Raw genomic sequence first — 21604 nt, forward strand, 5'->3', positions numbered from 1 at the left:
TGGTAGCCAAAAGGATCCAGAAAAGGATTGACAAGGATTCTCTCATTTCTCATGGATTACAGTACTGTGTGAATTTTGTGTGCTGCTTTAAAGCATGTTGCTTTTCTCCTGCATTTCGTTATCAAATGCGTAAGCCAATTTCTTATAACTTTGTGGCACAAATTAGAGGCTGCGGAGCAACCCACTTAGTGCTGTGGTTGTCTAACTTGGAAGTAAGCAGAGATTGACAGAATGCGATATATCTGCCTTAAACCATTATCTAGGAAGCCTTGTCATGTACTCAGTGTTCATTTAAGAGATTCCATAAATGTTTCAGAGAGTATTAACAGTTAACTGTTACTGTATGTAGTATGTATTGATTTTTTTTTTTAAAGATTCTGAGAAAGATAAATTTTTTCAGAGGCACATAAGGTCTTAAGCTTCGCCCTTGGCATGCTTTCTTAGAAGGCTGTATTGGGAATATTAATAAGGAATATCCACTTGGCATTTTGACATCTCTCTGCATTAATATGTTTGAGATGTAAGACGTTTTGTTTGAAAAGTACTTACAGGGAGGAAAGAGCAACAGTGTTAAGTTCAGCCTACTCATCACCTTTATTTTAGTTTCCCTAGCATACATTTTGCATCTTGAAAACTTTGTTGGGTTAAAAGCTTTCTCCCTCCTCATTTTCCATCCCCTAAATATGCTGTGGGACTACTTTCTTATGGCAAGTAGTCTCTTGGGTTTTTTGCTGTTTTTTTTTTTTTTTTTTTACTCCATTCCTCACTCAATGACAAATAGGTGCTCGTGATCTCTTCACCGTATTCCAGTGCATACTGGTAAGAGTTCTATTCAAGTACTTGTCATGTGATATGACAGGAAGGAAAAAAAACCTCCATCCCTCCCTCAGCTCAAAAAGCAGAACCAAAGAACAATGACAAAAGTCTTTATATGTTCCAGTCTGAGCATTTGTATATATTCAATATATATAATATTCAAGTTTGGTAGAAAGCTGCATCCTTTACATCCTTTACTTACTAGCAGTGCTAACTTTCTTAACCAAGAATTTGTCTATATGTATCTGTAATGCTGCAGGGCTGCAGCATCGCTCCTCATACCAGTGAAGGATTACTATATGCTCCTGCTGCCCCTGCCTTGTGAGGATGTAACCTGTCCTTGCTTATCAAAACAGCCTGCACTGAGTTTTGCTGGTGTAGTAGGTAGATGCTTATCCTGTAAATGTCTCTTACAGAGATTTTTATCTTGCATTGCCTTTGCAGTGGCTGAGACTGGAGTATTTTTTATTGTGCTTCTGTTATTTAATTGCTTAAATGACAACAATTTTATCAGAGTGAAAACAGTTCAGTTTTTTTTTTTTGCTGGTTTGCTTTAATACATTCTCCAAGTGTGTTTAATGGAGAAGAGAAAGTGTAGAGCAACAACGAAAAAACATGCCTCAGCTTTCCTGAAACTGATTTTCATCCATCTACTAGTTTCTATATTTTTTGTTTCCTTTTCTGTCAGGTTTAATAATTGCATTCTATTTCTACTGATTTCTCAACTGCCTTGGTCTGACTTTAAAGACAATATGTTTCGTGAAATTTTAATTTAGCAGAAGGACGGTGTTGAAGGATGAAAAACATGGAAAGAAGATGCACGCACACAAGTTTTAGAATTTATTAGTTAATTTTGGAAGCTTTATGGGTAGTAGTGAGTAAGAAATGCGGAAAATTAACTTCTTTTCAGCATATTCTTTTGAAGTAGCTTACTCATCCATTTTTAAGAATTTTGTTTATAGGCTTAATGTTTTATTGCAACTGGTTGTGGCAAATGATATTTTCTAATGATATTAAACCCTAGTGCTTTGTTAGGAAACTCTACTCTTTATTAATTTACGTAAATCTAATACAAGGATTCCTTAGTGCAATGAACTGAATATCCAAAATATCCATTGTTATTTGAGTTCTGGGACTGATCCTGCTCACTACGCACGCATCCAGCTGGTACCTCTTGGCAGTAGCATGCGGTGTCATTGGCTGTGGTTTGCCAGTGCTGTGGATTAGAACTTCTGAGAAAGTACAGGCACAATTTTATCTTCTACTTCATTCCTGAAAGTTGCACAGTACATACAAGCATTGAGAAATTGCTTAACTGCAGAAGAAATAGAGATCTGTTATCCCTTGAGCATTAATACTGATACCTCCCAGACTTTGTTTAAAGGAACAAAATTGAGAATACATCTTCATTGATGGAATTTATGATATCTAACAGTGATTCATCAAAAATCCAGCTTCAGATGTGCTATTGCGGTTATTGTCTTATGTATGTTGAAAAAGTGTGGTATATAAAACTCCATGTAGCATAACACTGAGGCCATGTTATTCTTTGTATAGTTTCTTGTTCCTGACTGCAGTAAAAACAAGTTTAAACTTTTGAACCTAAGTGATTTTCTTATTGACAGCCTGTAACTCACAAGAGTGAAATGTTTGTGTTTTGGTTTTTTTTTAAACAGGAGGAAATAGAGCCTTTTCCTGAAGAAAGGGAGAACTTTCTTCAGCAATTATACAAGTTCATGGAAGACAGAGGTATGCATTTACATATTTGCCTTGTTAGACTTAGAGGTACTGCTTAGCAGTACTTCGAAGACCTGAGTCTGTGAACTAGTAATACTTTACAGTTTATTTTTGGAAACAGTGGGACTGCATTCGTCCCTTCTTGCTTCCCATTCTTTTAGATGAGTCCATTTTTTAACTCTGGCCCTTAGTGGGACTAGGCTGGTACTTTCAGATGCAGTTGTTTCAATGGGTGAAATAAAAGCGTATATGTAATATAAGTAGCAAGAGAAATTGCATTTTTTGTGCGTAAATAATTATATATGGAATAATGCAAATATATGAATTTATTTATGATACTGACCTATACACAAAACGGGTTATTTAAACTCTTGAGTTTTAGTTTTCACCAAGAATAAACAGCAGGTGCATGGTGGTCAGAAAATTTACAGTACTATTTAATAGAGTGGTGACATGTATGGTGTAGATTTCATGTTGCTCTCAGAAAGATATTTCAAAACATTCTAATAACTGTCTATCTTTACAGGGACTCCTATTAACAAACGACCTGTACTAGGATATAGAAATTTGAATCTGTTCAAATTATTCAGGCTTGTACATAAGCTTGGAGGATTTGATAATGTGAGTATTACACATCTATAAAGTCTAGAGGGGGTGTTTTATGTTAAGTAGCACTAAAGAAAAAAATCTTGTGTAGCAGCTCCAGATATTAAAATTGAATTCAACAGCTATCTAAGATATCCTGTAGATCTGGAAATTTATTTTAATAGGAACCAGAAACTAGTTAGATTTAAATAAATTCTCTACTCAGTGTTTCTGTGAGCTTTCAGGAAATGTCTGTCTGATAAAATTGTTACCCTAAAGTGAAAAGTTGCTGCTCAGTAAAATCCCTAAGGCAAGTAAGCTAAGTTCAAGATGGATGTGAGACCCTTAGCTCTTATCTATTCTGGGCAGTATGTAAAGGAAAGAGCTGACTGGCATTGGTCTTGGAGCAGTAGTTGATACGTAGAGGATTCTTGGTCAGGCAGATTCTGTTACTGTGTTGAGCTGCTACTTGATAAGTCTAACCTGTCGGTTGAGGAGGTTGGTTTGTACTGTGCCAGATTACAAGATCCTCTCTTGTATAGTAGTACTTAGCATCACAGTAGATTTGCTTTACCTTCACAAGTGGTGAGAAATGAGCATGTCACACTGTCACAACGCTCTGACACCAAAGGGCGAGTTAAAATATACAGTAGTTACCATTCTTAGGATTTATCTGGTGCAGTACTGTGAGGACTTAATATTGTTAATACTTTGAGTTTTTTTCTTTCCAATTTAATTAAAATTCTAGATGTGATATTTAAGAACTATTTTAGCTTTACCAATCTTTGTATTTTTTTTGTTTATTACCACCTGGAGAGAGAGGCCAGTTGTGGCTTCCTGAAGTGTAGAAATGCTAAATTGCTACATGTAGTTACGTTAGACTACAGTTTGCATTACGGTGAAGTACAGTATATGATAAATAGAGATTTTGTAGATCAGAGGGAATTAAATATTATATGAAATCATAGACATTGTAAGCTTGGTCTTTTGTATGTTAGTGAGTTAACTGAGCAACCATTGTTACATTTGCTTTAACAGATTGAAAGTGGAGCAGTATGGAAACAAGTTTACCAAGATCTTGGAATCCCTGTATTGAATTCAGCTGCAGGATATAATGTTAAATGTGCATACAAAAAGTAAGTAATAAAGCCATGGAGTTTATGCTAAAACGGCACTGAAAAGAAATAGAGATCTTGTTCTAGTGGTGGCAGTATACATAAATAGTATGCATTTAGTTATAATACAGTCTTTTTAAGCTTTATAATGTATTGCTCCTGTTCAACTTCTAGGTAGCATGGTTTTTCTTCAAATAAACTTGCTTATCAGAAGCATTTTTTTATTTTTTTAGATATCTCTATGGCTTTGAAGAGTACTGTACATCAGCAAATATTGAGTTCCAAATGGCATTACCAGAGAAAGTGACAAGCAAGCCTTGTAAAGACTGTGAAAAAGAAAAAGATTTAAAGATGCGTGAAGATCCAGAGCAGGATGTAAAAGAAATAAAAGTGGATAAGGAGGAGCGCAAGCAGGAGGATGTAGCAGCAGTACAAGAAGAAGAAAATGAGCTAGCTGAGAATGATAATGAAAGTAAAGAAAGCGATAAGCCTGCTTTTCTGGTAAAATACTTTAATGTTCATATTATATCCAGTTGATAAAGTCAGGTAGTCTTGATAACCATGAGTTTGTATTAAGACAGAAATCTGTCATGGATTTAAAAGAAGACAAAAAATACATGCTGTAAATTAGTTTTGAGCCATATGTAGATGCTTGTCTTAGAGGTTTGTGCTGTCAAAATCTTTGTCTTGTTAGGAAGCAGATGCAACCTTCCACCTGTTTGGGGCCCTCTTAAGTCAAATGGAGACCAATTAGCATGCAGCTTTATTGTGGTCTGGATAATATGTGCTCACAACTACTTTCAGTGCTGATAATTCTATTTTGTATCGAACTAGGCTTTTAAAGCCCTCCTACGTTCTGCAAAGATGTGATGTATTGTAGTGGCCTAATTCATTGGTGTAGTGGTGTAGTTCATTGATCCAGAGAGACAAATCTTTTTACCTTTTCAAAATTCAATATTGACCCAATGGTTTTATAAAAAGGAGACCTAAGGATATAAGCTGAGCAGTGTAGGCATAGCAGTTTGCTCTGGAAGCAGTGTAGTTCTTCAAGTCAATATGCAGCGTGGCTGTGATGTATGTAAGTGGCACCAGCCTTGGCCTGTCTGCTGCTACTAACTCTGCAGTGACCATTAGAGCTGATATTTCTGCATCCTGAGCACAGGCATATCCTGTAAAGTGCTTTAAGAATTATGTGCTAATACTGCTATAGCAAAAACTACCTAGGAGACTGGATTTAGCCAAGGACTGTTGTATTTATGTTGAGAATTTCAGAAATAGAACAAGTGAAAATGCTGAAATTTTAGAAATAACCCTAGAATCTAGTGCTTTTTTTTTACTTTGTAGTAACTTACGTATTTTGTTTTTCCAAAATCCTTTGAATTTTTATTTTTTCTTGTAAATTAACTGAAGATTTTATTGTCTTAGGGAAACAAAAAAATTTTGCCAGATTCCATGTATATGCAGCCTGACCAAGAGAAGGACTTGAATGTAATCAAAACTGAAGATGAAACCAAATTAGAAGATAAAGAAGAGGAAAAGATTAAAGAAATGGAAAATCCAACCATAAATGCAGAGGCTGAAGAAAAAGAAAAATCAGGGTAAGTTACTCTGTAATCAGATTAGACATCTAATGTGTGCTCATTAAGTTTACTCCTGTAATTTGAACTTCAAATCAGACCTCCCTGCTGTGATTAGACTCTTATTTTCTGGGGACCTGTATGCGCCCATCTGTTAGTGCTGCTAAAGTTAGTAGGTCTAATTAAAAATACGTAATCACTTTTAAAAAGCTTTATATAATGCTTTTAAAAATTCCAAACCAATATATTTGCAAGCTGAACAAGCAGTAGAATATATAAATATATATAAATTTATGTGTATATATGATGTCTCACTGGAGACAAAAATATTACCCTCATTATGAATTATGTTTGTCTATTTAACTTTGCTAGTTGCTGTTGTTGGACAGTGGTGTGTTCTGGGTGACATGGGAGGAGAGAAAAGTACCTTGTGTCATTTAATAATGGCTTCCCCACTGAGGGGGGAACACAATTGCAGGAGACTTGTGTAGTCTTTTGGATGTGAAATTTTGAAAGTAGGAGATGAATTACTTGGCCCTGTGTCCTTAATGCTTTCATGGATAAAATGTGGACAGTTGACTTTAATTACAGTTTAGTAATAGAGTTGGCAACTTTCCACATTTCATTGGGGTGGAGGGGGGAGTGGAGAAAGACTGTTCTTGAAAAATGAAAACAAAAAAGCAACCATAAAAACGGCAGTGAAGTTTAAAATAGCATATCGTTCTCACTGATCTGCAGCATGGTAACAGTTTAGAAGCCTTGTACAATATGATTTCAAGTGAGTAAGAAAACACAGGTGGCTGTAATGAGTCATGTGTCAAAGGTCTATTTAACTGAGTATCTTGTCTGTAACAGAAAACAATGCAGATGCTTAAAGGAGAAACTTTTTGTAAGAGGGAAAGCAGATAACACCTTACTCTTTCTAAGCATGCTGTGTCTCAGGGGTGTTTTATGTATTTAATAGCAGCTGTTGCCTCATTACTAATTTCTTTGTTCATTTGACTCTGCTTCGCTAGATTTAGTAGATAAACTCCCATCTTGATACCAGCAACTGTTAGTGCTTGTTCTGTCCCATTAAAAGTTTTAACAATGTCATAGCTCAATGTATTGATTTCCAAGTTTATTTGAAAAAGTTTTTCAGTTTTCTTTTAAGCATTTTGATTTCTGAAAGTCCTCCTGTAAAATGTCATCTTACCTATTCTCAGTGAAATTCCACTGAAAACTTGTGTAACTCCTAAGACCAGAATAACAGGAAAAGTTAGTAGAAGAGCCTTCTCTGTGTGTGTGTGATTTCATTTATTTCTTAAGTGACTATCATTTTAAAAGTCTGGTTGCTGGAATTTTACATCTTGCTTTATAAGAGCAACCAGAGATGTGGTACTGTACCAGGTTTTCTGAATTTTTCAAAGATATTAAAGACTAATTTTATGATGCTTTCCAAGTATTTAACTGAATATATGGAAACCTTTGCACTGCTGAGAGAAAATCAGTTTTTAGAAAGATCGCGAAGTACTCAGTGTTATATTGTGGTGTTTTTTAGTACTTGCTTATGTTTGGAAATCAGTGTGGCTTAAAACTTATCATGCTGCTGTAGAAAGTAAGTACAGCTATAAGCTGCATTTGGTCATGTAAGTGCTTCTGTATTTGTGATTCATGTCCATTTGGGTTATTTATAAGAATAAAACCATGGTGTTCTCTTACTTTTTCCTTTATGAGAGCAAAAAGATGCTTCCCTTTAATTTTCCCCAGTTATCTGATGGTTAGGCTTTTCTCTCTGCTTCTCTACTCATCTAGTAAAGACTCTTTGGCCTAGCACTTCACTGTTGCAATTCATGACTTTTTTTTTTGTATTTTTGTAGGAAGATGCTTAGAATAGAACAGAAAGCATAACTCTAAAAAATAGAGATGAGCTTCATTGCTGGGAGTGTGTTCTGAAATAATTTAAGCTTCTTTAAATGAAAGATTTGTAGCAGTTTGTAGTCTCAGCATTTATAAGCAGCATTAAGTACGTACTGTAGTTGTGCTGTTAGCTTGATTTCTTTCAGTGCTTTTTCTAGAGGCTGATAGGATTTTGTACTTCCTATAACTGTAAAGAATTTTAAAATGATGCTGACATCCTAAATACTTGAAAAAATGATTACGATGTTATGCCTTTGTGGTGTGAACACTAAGGTTTTTGTCAGCCTGGTGTGCTGATAGGGCCATCCTATTAGATAGAAACACCTCCCCTTATTTGAGGGGAAAGATCTTTGGACTGAGTAACATCTAGACAGTGTAAACTGAACATGCTCTGAAGGGGCTGAGGCTAGAAGCCTAGCAGAGTTGATTTCATTAGCGTATAATTTTTATTTTTTTAAATCAAGAGTAAGTGAGTTTAAAAATATAATGATGAAGTTTATGAACTGAAGGGCAGGTTAATTGCTAATTAGCAAATATTATCAGGGAACTTTTTCTTCCAGGTGATTAACACCAAGTGTTTTGGTTTTTCTTTTTTTAATGTTTTAAGCATCTGAGGCAGATGGGCCACTACTAAAACTGTTGCACTGAACAGAAAGATTAAGTGCTTAGAATCAGGAAGATAATTACTGTTTAAAACAAAAGTTGCATCAGACTTGTGTGTTGATAGTGCTTTGATATATTTTTTTTAAGATAACAAAGCAAGTTTCTTGCAAGTGATCTCAGTTATAGTACAGCAAGATTGCAAGAAGTTTTGTTCTGGTGTTTTCTTTCCCTTGGCCAACGTGCTGTCTTAACCCTACCTCCAGTGGAGGCTCCCAGCACAGGATCCTTAGCCTGCTCCTCCACACTGTGCTGTCACTTCCAGTACTCACAGACAGTTCTCAATCAGTGTTAGGAAACTTCCTAGGTTTTCTTTCTTAAACTGTTTGCTTTTTTGAATTCATCTAAGGAGTGAATGAATATTTGTTCTAAAATATGATTTAAAAACCTGGACACTTCTGATCTCTTTCTACCATGTTTGAATCTTGTCTGTAGTTTCCTGGGAACTGGGGCCATCCACTTGTGACAATATCAGAGGGATCAATTTTGAAGCCTCTGACTCAGAATCTTAAACTGAGTTAAACCATCTGCACACACGCAAGGAAGAAGTCTTAATCACTGATCTGTTATACATTAGTGAAAGCATTATAATAGTATTTTCTTACCTATAATCAGTGGTGATAGGAGCTAGGAATAATGAAAGCTGGAGTGGAGAGTTAAGATAGGATGGGCATTAGTTCATTTTAAGGGTTTTTCTGATGTTTGCCACTATGGTTGAGTATGGGTAGGATGACTGCCTGCCATGCTGATGAGGGCTTTTATTTGTACAAGAGAAATTTTCTGGAAACGCTTGATGGAGATTTATCTGAAAGTGATTTACAACAAGATTATATAATGATCAGATGCTCAATTTAACCTCCCGCAGATAACAGGTTGTTACAGGCAGTGCTCTCTTCAGTTCCTCATGTGCTCTAGCGATGGATCAAAGCTGTGTTGTGGTGAATCTAAAATGATAGCAGGAAGGTTAGAATGTTTTGGAGAAGAGGTTTGCTATGAGAGACGTACCTTAGCTTCTAGATTGATGTTGAGAAGTATATATTGAGATAGCTTTCTCTGATCTGATTTAGGTTTTTATGGAATTGCTTATTTAGCTTGGCAGAAGGCAGAGAAATCCATCTTGTTCATTGCACAGTTGGTGTGAACATCTGTTCTGGATCTTAAACTGTTGATGTGTATGCAAAAAAAAAATCATTTATAAGCAGTGTATTTATGTAGTTTCATTTATAGGAACATATTTCTGAGCTGTTACTGCAATGTGAGTTATATATGTGTATTCCAGCTGCCAACTATAGCAAGAATGAAGTTCTATAGTCATGTTTTGAGAAACGATGTCTGTTTTCTTCTTAATGTAGAGCATGCAGTGATGCACACATTTGTGTATTGCCTGCTTTTCATACTGCAATTAACTGCTGAAGGCACAACAATAACAATGTGGACAGTGTCAGTGTAAATGTACCACTCCAAAGCATGCTTTGTCTAAATGAGAGGGAGGCTTCTCTGGTATGGAAAACGTGGTTCTGTCATCATGCTTCGCCTAGCTTACAGTCACTGTGGAAACTGTTAACCATAGTAGCTGCCACTGAGATGAATGTGTTTGGGTGGAGCCCTTAACCATTCATCACATAGTAAGTGTCATGCTGTGTGGGAGCCCATGCTGTAAAAATGAAAAGTGCTGTGTTCCTCAGCCAGGTTTCTGGGCCATCCATTACCCCTTCAGTGATTCAGTGACATCAGTTCCTTAAAAACTTGGCTGAATGATTAGAAGCAATAACCTGAGGTTCTTTCATTTCTCTTCCACATGGCAGTAGAAGAAAATACTTCTTGCAGCATGTGCTTGCATGGCTGTAGCATACTGACCTCTGCTCTCTGTGATTCAGGTTAAGTTTGTGCACCTCCCCTTCCCTTGGAGCAGTGAGCCACAACCATGTGTTTGTTCAGTTCTTCTTCGAGTATAGTCAGAAGCCTTTGGACCTTAGAGCTTTATGTTAGGTTTTCTTTACAACTTCGCAGTGAAGAATATTGATGGATTGTTTTTGTTTTATTAATATTACTAATTAAACAGAGGATTTTAGTGTCATGGTGTACAGGTATTAATAGCTTCTCTGCCTTAATACTTGAGGGCTTTGTAGTACATCTGTAGTTGAAAAGTCAAAGGATGTAAGAGACCTGGCATTTTCCAGCTCTGTACTATGGTGAAGCAGAGGTTAATAATACTCTAGGATGAGAAAAAAGCAAAGGGGGAGGGAACAAAAATAGAAGCTAATTGCTGAATTTGAAGTGTCAATTACACTGAAGTTTATTTCTGCTAGTGATTCAATTATCTGTAATGACTTAATTGAACCAATAATTGAAATAATCTTGCTTCCTCAAGTTTTAGAATAACCCTGAAAAATACTGCATTTGTCATCTCACCTGCTGTGTGCCCCAGCACAGTGTCAGAGGGAAGTGCGTTGGCACAGTGCTGGGGTTGCTGCCTGACAGGGATCCTGGGAGGCACGCCGATGTTCTGGCTCTCAGCCTGCCTCGTGGTTTCGCCTGTGCTGTGGGAGGACATTGTGGTTTGTGCCTGAGATAGGAAGAAGGGGGGGAGGGATTAAATAAGTTTGCACAACTGCAATTCCTTCCTTGGTGTAATAGCACACGTTTCATCTGTTAACATGATTGTTGTCATACTTACCCGTGCTATGGGTTTGTTGGTATTACGTGTTTATACTGAGTGAGAAGTACTTGCTACATGTGCACTTTTTTTAACACTTGATTTTTAGCTTTTTAACTCTTTCACAGTGCTATTGGGATCTAATGGTATGCAATGGTTGTATGATCTCAACGCTTTAGTGAATTTACTGTGTTCCTAACAAGTGTTGCAACATTCCAATTCATAGTTCTGCCTCTGAAGGTTTATACTTCCATCCAGTAGGAGATAGGGCGAGGGTATTGTTATCTGCAGTTGTAAATGGAAATGCTCTCAATAAGCTTTCTGGTACTTTTTTGGTTTCTGGAACACAGTTACACTTGTATTCCTGTGTCTCTTATACAGTGTGTATGCACAGCAGCTGCTGCCTTCCTTCATCACCTGCTTCTTGGGCTATTCACATTGCTGCAGCTTTGTGGCAAATACTGCTTAGTGTCTTCTATTATTTAAGTTGATAAGCCTCTTGACAGCAGACAGTAATCGTTTCCCTTCTTTTTTTTTTTAATGGGATTTTGACTAAACAGCATTAAAAGAAATTGAATATTGTCACGCATAAATGGACAAATGAGGTTATTGCTGTGCATGCTGGATGGCTACAGTCACAGTTTTCTCTTAAAACCTGCTTTGTGGCAGTCTAACTTCTTCTGCACTGCCTTATAAAACAAGACATCTTTTCTTCTAGCAACCATTGGAATGTGCTTTATTTGTTTCAGGAGCTATGTGAGTACACAGATTTTTCTGCTCCAAAACAATGAACATTCTTTGCTTCTGTTTGGCTTCCTAGCATCACCAGCTAATGATCACTAACCAAATGACTCCTTACAACAGTCTTTTTTGATTAAAATTGCAGCCATCTTTGCTTCTCTTTTGCCTTTGCTTCCAACAATTTCCTGCACCTATTTACAGTTTGTTCTCCACATCCACTACACCATCTAACTTAATCAAGTTCTCAGTGAGAGTTTCACATGTCTTCCAGAGAAGTCCTAGCATCGCCATTTTTATTAAAAATAAATAAATAAATGTTGAGATGCCAAGAAAGTCATGGAGTGTTAATGTGAGAGGGACTCCAAGCTTGTCCAGCTTCCAAAAGAGCCACTGGCACCGTCATTGCCAGGCTCTGGAAAGTCACGCATCTCCCTCAGGGGCATGCATTCAAGGATTGTACCACTGGTCCTTGAAGAGAAATAATAACATAGCAAAACTTGTTTTCACTGTAATTCTGGGAAGTCTTTTCAGTAGTGGAAAATCACAAGCTTGTCTTGTACCTGGAGCAGTAGTGTTGGCTCTTTGCTTTTGAATGACAACAAATGTTAAGCTGAAATTAGCTAGGATCTTTAATTTAGTCCAGTAGGGTATTATTCAAGAGCATTTAAATTACTGGCTAATGCTTTCTGCTGCAGGATTCTGTTCAGGACTCTTACTACAGCCTTTGAGGAGCTTCCGTAGCAATTTCTTTGGGAAGTAGATTTTGCCACATAGTGTGCAGTGGAGATGAAATAAGCTTTCGGAGCTTTTTCATTAGTGTTGCAGTTTTTAGCTCAATAGCAAGGTCCCCTTCTAAAAGTATGTAACTAAAAAGTTTGGCTTTACAGAACAAAATTGGACCACAGAACATAAAACCTGTATGAATACAAGATGTATTTCTTTATTTTTTTAAACTATTTTGGTGTAGGAATGCTAGCATTTGTCGCATGGTATGTGTGTATGTGTCTATGGCAACATTTGTTTCTGAAGTAATTTCATTATGTTATTGTGGATATACTGGAGCTGAGTTTGGCTTAGTATTTTGAATTCTCTTTTGAGCTATTTAAGTAAAAATTAAATGATAATATTGCCATTTCTAATAAGCATTTGGATAATTAAAATGCTTTTTTGATCCTTTTGCAGAGGGTAAAGCTCAGTTTGTCTGATCATTTCCTGCTGAAAATGTCATTGAAAGATTTAGATTAGACTTCTGTATTTGTGACGTTAAATTGAATGTAGGTGTGAATTAGACCTGAAGAAGCACTTGCCTCTTCTTACCCAGTTTGTAACACATCCAAATGCATCTGTTCTGTGCACCAATTTTTAAACCATTATTGTTCTACAGTTACTGCAAATTTAGTAAGAGGACCTGATCTGTTCTGTGTTGCATGGAGTGGGATTAGGGTTGTGGAAAGGCCAATAATAATAATTATTTGAAAAGCGATTTAGTATTAGATTAACTTTTCTACTTTGCCTCTCTAAGCTGGTTGGAGATTATTTTCAGAACTACTGAGTAGCCCATGTGTGCTGCTGACAGAGTCCAGCAAGTTTGAGTTCTTAGTGCTTCTGAAAATTGGTCTAAATATCTAATCAAGTCCATTGTCTTCAAAAGCCAATTCTAAATACACCTGCTTGTGTATTTCTGCAATAATTGAATGCAAGTTTGATTTATATTTAGAAGACTTCTGGTATGTGTAATTGGCAAGGAATGACAAGGTTCTGAATTAGTACGGGTTTCTTGATTTGCTAAATAATCTCATGTAGAGTTCTGGGGTTTGTTTGCATAGTGTGTTATTTTATTTTATTTTTCTTATTTTTTTAATATCTGGTTTTGGCTCAATTTATTGTAAAAGAGCAAGAATCTTTTGGGGAAGCAAGTTACCAGAAGTGCTTGTAAAAAACTTCTAGGTTGAAGAATGGAATATAGGGAATTCTCTTTATATTGAGAAAGATGATTTTGACTAAAAGATACTTAAAGGGACTTGCATGAAGGATCATGAAAAGATGAGTTTGGACAACTACTCAAACAGATTTTGATGGATGACATCTTTTTCTTTAGATTTTCTTACAGGCAAGTCATTTTTGCACCATGCTATCAGTGGATTTTGTGTGTATTGCTATATCCCATTTTACTGATATTAATCGCCCATAGTGCAGTTTCGCATATTTGGAGCCTGCTGTTTCCCAGTCTCTAATGCATCCACAATATTTATCAATATATGTGGTTTGGAACTGAAAAACTTATCAAGTATCTCATATTAACTCTACAATTTTTTAAACCTTTCAAGAGATGACACGAATAAGGAAGAAGATGAAGATGAAGAAGAAGCAGAGGAGGAGGAGGAAGAGGAGGAGGAGGAAGAAGACAGCAATAACATTGAAGAAGAAGAGTTTGAATGCTATCCACCAGGCATGAAAGTCCAAGTGCGGTATGGAAGAGGGAAAAATCAAAAAATGTATGAAGCTAGTATTAAAGATTCTGACATCGAAGGTGGAGAAGTCCTTTACTTGGTGCACTACTGTGGATGGAACGTGAGGTAACTTGAGTTTTAGTTAGTGAATGCTTCTTGAATTACATCTAAAATACGCTTGACTACTTTGAAAAAATAAATAAATACAGAGATCTGGAGTCCTAAACTTTCAGTATTGGTGTTCTGTGAAGGGCATTATACTGTATGAAACTATTAGGTTTTTAACATAGTAAAAGTGCAGAACTTTAGTTATTTAGAAAAATCATCTTAAAATGTCTTGCTCAGGGAAGGCTTCCTTCGCTGTTACCTTATTTTTAAATCTCCCTATTCAGCAAATGACAGCCCAGTCATTCATAAATTCCTCTTCCGGATCTCTTAAGCCAATTTTGTCTCATACAACATTTGAGTAGCGCACTTAACAGAGTCTAAATACACGCTTTTCTCAGAGTAGCAGAGAGTACGTTAGCACAAGAGAAGTACAAGGTTCTTGATGGCAAATTAGCATGCAGCAAATAATTGCATTTCATTCAGGTCCAATTTACCACCTGTCCCCGGCTACCTCATGCTTACAAACAAGACTCTTCTTAGCTCCCTAGCTTCTTATGCTTTTCCTAATATATTTTTGATTATATGCTTTTTAATGTCTTTAATGTAGCATTAATAGAAATAAATTGAAGTTTTAATGTATTTTTTGTCATTTAAGACATTTTTGCAACTTAAAACTTGACAAAACTTTGACAGCAGCAGAGAAAACTTCATGTTCTTAGTGGCTTTTAAGCCAGTTACCCAGTCTTCTGCCTTTTTCCTCAGTTTCAGTGCTCATTGTTCTCAGCTGTCATCTTTAAAACTTCATTACTGTGTTTACAGAGCTTTAAAAAAAAAAAATCATAGCCCACAAGTACCTGAGGCCGTAGTCATTTGTTGTTGTTTTTATTCTTCTACTCTTCCTGAAAGTTTGAGGCTTTCACGACCTACTGTCATCTGGACTTTACCATCCTACCTCTGGCCAAGAGGGCAGGACAGATTTCATTCATTCAGTGCTAGCAATATCTGCTAGCAGAAGTCATGGTTGCGGAAGCATAATGCTTCTCTCCCTCCCTTGAATGTACCTCTTTGTGTCTGTGCTGGATAATTTCCAGTTTCACTGCTGTGGAGTAACATCTTGATATTGTGGGTTTTGATAGCAATCTTTTGTAGAATTTTGATCTACATATATACTGTTCTACAGGAGTATGGTCTTTCGCATATGGTGATTTCAGGCAGCATTTGTAAGCATTGTGGGCAATTAAGTCTGAGCCTTGAAATACCTCCATAGAGTAAGATGCAGACTGCTCAGGTTAGGATTTAGTGGTGCAGTTCCTTCGTTAGGGAAAGGATTTCATTTGGTGAAATTTACATCCTACTTGCTTGAGAATTATCACTCTGAGGTTTTGTTTGTTTTAGACTTATTTTGGAGTTATTGTGTAAACACTAAAGTTGTTTTCCATTTTAGAGTAAATATTACTAAATTCTTGCTATGTTGTGAGATGATCAGAGTTTCATTTAAGCAGAGCTGTTTTATGAAGAAAAGAGAAGGTAGAAGTGAGCCTTCATCTTAGGGAGTCCAGCATTCTGGATATTAAGGGGGAAATGACAGTTGTGTTGTTTTTAACTCTACGTTATAAACAAATACACAGATTGATATCAGGGGCATTCTTTTGTGACTACAGTATATCCAATAAGAAAAGCATTTTAAGTAGTTCATACTCATTTCTGAGGTTAAAGGGGTCTGTCTTTGTGGGTTGGTTTTTTTTGTTTGTTTGTTTTTTTGGTTGGTTGGTTTGTTGGCCATTTGTTTGTTTTGTTTTGTTTTTTTCTGGCAGCCAAGCCTGCACTGGGATTCCAGGAGAGCCCTCTGAAAGGGGCTGGGAGACAGGATTCTTTTCACCAAAAATATGCTAGTGATTGTGATCTAGCTGTATAGGACTGTGTCTGGACTCTGTTAAATACAGCTAATTTATTTGAAGCGAAATTATTCAAATTTTAGCATTTGACAGTAAGTCTGAGCTTAAGACAATACCTGAACACTGATATTTCAGTACTGTAAAGGCAAGTCTTGTATGATGTGATAACTTGATGATCTCGCTTTCAGTCTCAACCTGGAAAAGAAATTGCTTTACTGGGGTAGGTTGCAATTTGATCTTATTCATTATATCTATGTTCCTTGCTCGTGGTGCTTAGTGAGGGCAAGGGCTGTGACATTATGTCAGGGGATATACTGAGTTCCAGGGAATTCTAAATTATGTCTGCCTCCTATCCCTTAAAGTCAACTTTCTTGCTTACTTCCTGAATTATTTCCTTGTGTGTACATGTGCTTTGGTGTGCTTGGAATGGTATTTGGTAGATTTAATATTTTGCCTTATTTATTATGTTTAATTCTCCAGAAATGGTGACACTGCTGTAAAACTTGGACAGTATAGTATCTTGATGTATGAAGATGGAATAGAGTTGGACAGCAACGTGTAGCTGCACTACTGCATGCTAAATGACCTTGCTGTTAGCTTGTGAAATTCAGGTGATACCCCTTTCTGATGAAGGTACAGAATGGTAGTGTGCACTGAAGCCTGACTTGTAGTGAAAGGGAATAATAAACATCTCTACCCTGTTAGAGAACTATATACGTTATCACATTTTAGCAGAAATCTCTCATGAGAAAAACCGTATTTTGTTGCTTTCTGTCAGGAACAGTCGCATTCTCAGTTGTGCATGCTTTGTATGTAACAAACTTCTCTGGAGCCCACAGTGCTATTTCCTTCTGTCGTTACAATTTTTGGCTGCAACAGTAGGTCAAAATTCATTGTTTAAGCTTTTGAGGTGTTTTTCCTCTGCAGTATGTTCCTAGTCATGGGAAACAGGTTACATTTTCAAAATGAGATTGCAAGTTTAATTATGTTAGATAGCACCATATCTCAAGATATTCTTGTATATTCCAAGGATTTAAAACTATTATTTATTATTTCCAACTTTTATTTTTAATTTTCTCCAGAAGTATGAATGTTAAAGTATTTTTTTTTTATTTTGTTTTGTTGAAGCATTAACAATATAGAGATTTTGTACTTAGCAGTCCACCAGTCAAATTAAAGGAACTTGTGCTGCCAGATTTCTGAGTGCTTGAGAGCAGTGTATGTCATAGAGGAGAATTATTAAAAGCAAAGTAAATGAAAGCCTAATGCTCCAAGACTGAGATATCAGCCTAAATGATCTCCTTGTTTCATTGATCACCACGGATGAATGCATTTGATTCCTTCACGTGAGCAGTTAAAAAACAATATGATGCAAAAAAACAATATAATGCAGCTTCTTAGTCAATTTTGTAAGTTTTACTAGTTCCCTGTGATCACTTGTCTTCCTGAGTATATATTATGGTTTAGTTTAGCTTGTGATTGTATGTGTAGATATCATAAAATCAGTACATATCTCCACTCTAAGCACCAGCTAGTTTTTCACTATATAACTGCGCATTTCTTCTTTCCCTTTTTTTCCAGTTCAAACCCAACTTTCTGGCAGGCATTTATTTTAACTGTAAGGCAGGAAATTTCCACTCCTTACAGGTTCATCTTTGTCTTCATTTTGATAGAAGAAGTTTTTAGCTTTTTTTATATGAAAACTTTTTTATAAAATATATTTAATACTTCATCTTGGTTCTCAAACAAGTCTCTTCCTAAGACTCACTTAGGAACACATACCTATCTTCCCTCCTTCCCCCATGCACCCCAGCTGCTTGCTCTTGTGTATTGAGGTAGGCAAGTGTAGATGATGACACTTCAGTACAATGACCTAGATCATTGGAAGCACATACTCCTTGTAATGTGGGTTAAACAACTTCTTTAGTTTCTCTTTTGCTTTGTGAGCAGACTGCCTAGGGCAAAATTAGTGATTAAATGAGACTTCAGTTTTACTATTTTAATAGTTTTCCATTCTATAAAGACTCTTGTCTGAATTACACATAGCATTTGTATGCAGCTTGTCATCTGATGGTCTGCATGGCTTCCATGGTACTTCTCCCTCGTACAGTAAAGTGTAATTCAGTCATTCATGGTTAACTGTGGCTTTGGTTGTATCCCTCTTGCAAGATCTGTTTGAGCTTGTTGAGAGCTGTCAGATGTGTAGTTTGCCTAAACTGTGACATATGAGCAGTGAATGTAGACTGTGCCCTGCAGAGGAATGAAGAGTGGGTGTCTGACTTTTCAGAGCAGGCTGCTGGGTTCTGTAATGCTGGAGCTTTCTGCAAGAGCTGCTGTTACATTTATGGTCAGGAGCAGAGCAGAATATGCTCTGGTAAGGAACTGTGGCTGTCACACATTTTCAGTTTATGCTCCTCTCAGGTGAATTGTGACTATTGCTTCTGATATATAATGTTTGTAGACCCATTTATGTCTACAGATAGGCAAATGCAGAATCGTGAGAAACTTACTCCATTACTTCAGCATGCCCCCTGGTCTTTCAACTGTGGGCCTAACAGGGAGTACAGTTACCCTGAAAGACTGACTTCATGTGGAGAGCGGTCTTTGCATATGTGGAAGATAGTATTCACTTGCAATATACATTTCCAATAAGAAAACAATTTTTTTATTATGGCAATGTAACGGGCAGAAAGGGCACTGTCAGAATAATTGCTTTTCCCTGTGCATTTGTCAAATCCTGGTGCTGTTTTCCTGCATGCGTTTAGACCTAATGAAATCTTATACCCTTGTGGATTGCAAAGGCCACTTGGCAGTCTACTTAGCAATATTTCTTCATGAAAGCACATCTTTGACTTTAGGAAAGGCTATTTCAAATACGGTTTCGCACAGTCCAACAGAAATAGGGTGTTTTTTGTTTTCCATCCAATACTTTCCATTAAAATAATATGGTACATTCAGTCCTTCTGGATGTTTTTCCCACTTTTAATTTAAACATTCACTGGATTTGATGCCCAGATCCCTAATGCACTGAAGAGCTGCATCCTCCTTTCCCTATCCATGTATATTGTGGGAATCTGAGGATGCCTCAATCTTCAGGAAGTGGCTGTGGAGTGGGGGAAGACACAGCTTGGTAGCTGTGCTCTGGGAGTGAAGCAGGTACAGCTTCCAGCCCCTTGGTGTACTTTATTCCAGTCTCATCAAAGGCAGCAATGGCAATCTTGCGAGTGTCGGTCGCTTTCAAATGGGCACCATCTGCAGCCCAGTGAGGGTGTTCTCACTGAGATATATTCCCTCTGTACATTACCTTCCTTACCCTATATGCAACAGACTGCTGGTTCTTTCTTACTTGTTGGAAGTTGGTGCCTGGGAGGGAGGTTTTGTGCTTTAGGATGTGTGCAGCTGTATGTTTATCTACAGGTGGTCCTGCAGTAAGGATGGTAACGTGATTCTTCAGAGTTTGAGATGAGAACTCTGACTTGAAACTATAAATTTTCTCTCATGAAGCCTACCTCTGAAGAGTTTCATTTAGAAATCTGAACCTATCTGTGCACATTTCACCTGCAAACAGTACTGCTATGACCCTATCTGCAGCAGTATAGGTAATCTCAGTATGTTGTAGTCTGTGGGATCTGCTGTCAGTGAATACTTTGGAAAGCTGTTTGTCAGAGGCTACTGCTAGACTATAGAAAGACAATTTCCGCTTTCTGTGTTGTATTCTGAAGTGTTTGTTTTTCATTGTATTATTATGTGAAATATAAGTTAAGAAAAAATGTTGTATTTAGTTTCTGCAATCCCTTGCTTAGAGCTCAGAGTATATAGGAAAGTGAGCCGGAAACATACATGCTTACTTTTTAACTATAATGCTTTCTAATTTGTGTCAGTGTTGTAGATACAATTGGCAGTAGTTGCAAAGAAGCTGAATTGGGCCTATATCAGCAGGTGGTTGAATAAGGCCAGCTGGAAAGCCAGCATGGTGATGAGTGCATTATGTCCTGCTCCATTTCGTAGGTTGGTTTCTTTCTCTCCAGTTTCACCTTTTACTTAAAGGACTCTCTATTTTTGAGGCTGTACGCTAAGGTGAATACATACCAATTTTCTAGCTGACCCATTTCTTAATTAAATTGTTATTGGATTTACAGTAGGATAACAAACTATGCTTGCTTTTTAATAATATATATATATATATTTAATGCAAGATATTATTGATTCTTGCAGCTTTCCAGAAATATGCAGTGAAACTGGGAAGTGGTTCTATATGGAAAGTATATTCCTGCTTAGAACATGTTTCTTTGGTCTGGTTTTTATATTTAACATCTGCAGCTTTAGGCATTAACACATCTGTTGTTTGATGCTGTTAGTGTGTTTTCATTGTCTAGTATCATTCTGTGATATAGAATGGAAAACCTGAACTGAAAGTGAGTTGAAAAGTGTTAGTGTTAGGAGGGAGTGACTCAAGAATCGGTGATACCCAAGTGCTAGTGACTCAGCAGAGTGCTTTGTAGGTGCTCAGGCTGGAAAGAGGTGTTTGTAACTGCTTACATGTTTAGTTGTGAGAATTCATAGCTAAGGTGTTACGTATATATACAAAGTACATCTCCTGTAGATTCATACAGGATCACCTTTCTGGTAGATTGTTCCACAGTACAAATGGACTTCCTGTTCCATGCAAGCTGGGGAAACGTTAGCTCTGACTCCTTACACTGATGGGTAGGAAATTTTGTCCTACGTGCTGCTCAAGCATGTAAAGAAGGGACCCTTAGCTTAAACTCTACATACTGAAAGCTATACTAATGACTTCTATATACTAATGACTTCTTTCTTTAAATTCTTGTCTTTTATTTAATATTGCTAATACTTTTCCTTCGTTAATTTATTTTATGAGGCGATAATCTGCTTAAAAATGTGTACAATTTTTTTTATAGGTATGATGAATGGATAAAGGCAGACAAGATAGTGAGACCAGCTGATAAAAATGTACCAAAAATTAAGCATCGAAAGAAAATAAAGGTAGTTTCTCTCCCTTCTCCCTGGTTTTTCCCCACCTATGGTTTAATGTATTGAAATCTTCCCCCTACCCCCTTCTTTTGATAGGCATACAAAAGTATGATAGTATAAGCTAAAACTTTTTTAATTAAATTTTTTTTTCTTTCACTTGGAGGGTGTGGAGGGAAGCTTCTCTTTCCTGTCTTTCTTGTGAGGTTTTAAGTATACTTTTAAAGCAAAACTCTGGGACTGAAATTTGGGAGCTTCTTCTGCTGACTGGAGAGCAAACATGAGTAGTCCACATGTATGTGGCTTGCTTTGGAGTATAGCATTTCTTTCAAAAGTCACTCTCCTAAAACTGATGATGGTACAAAAACTGACT

The 21604-nt window shown here is 36.8% G+C and overlaps 1 protein-coding gene across 4 annotated transcripts in view; it reads left to right on the forward strand.

Moving 5' to 3' along the window:
- The window catches only part of ARID4B (AT-rich interaction domain 4B), an 82492-nt gene that overhangs the window by 51137 nt on the left and 9751 nt on the right, over positions 1–21604 (forward strand). For 3 of the 4 annotated variants that reach the window (XM_065730156.1, XM_065730176.1, XM_065730167.1), the window contains exons 12-18: positions 2493–2565; positions 3080–3174; positions 4177–4274; positions 4487–4754; positions 5679–5851; positions 14114–14362; positions 21162–21246. In XM_065730156.1, the coding sequence (XP_065586228.1) occupies positions 2493–2565; positions 3080–3174; positions 4177–4274; positions 4487–4754; positions 5679–5851; positions 14114–14362; positions 21162–21246 (1041 nt within the window). The remainder of the gene's footprint in view (positions 1–2492; positions 2566–3079; positions 3175–4176; positions 4275–4486; positions 4755–5678; positions 5852–14113; positions 14363–21161; positions 21247–21604) is intronic. The other variant, XM_065730185.1, reaches the window with a different exon arrangement.

This window comes from Cyrtonyx montezumae, unplaced genomic scaffold (genome assembly GCF_038088225.1).
Source record: "Cyrtonyx montezumae isolate F1298 unplaced genomic scaffold, pur_monq_1.0 scaffold_0, whole genome shotgun sequence".
Taxonomy (NCBI): Eukaryota; Metazoa; Chordata; class Aves; order Galliformes; family Odontophoridae; genus Cyrtonyx; species Cyrtonyx montezumae.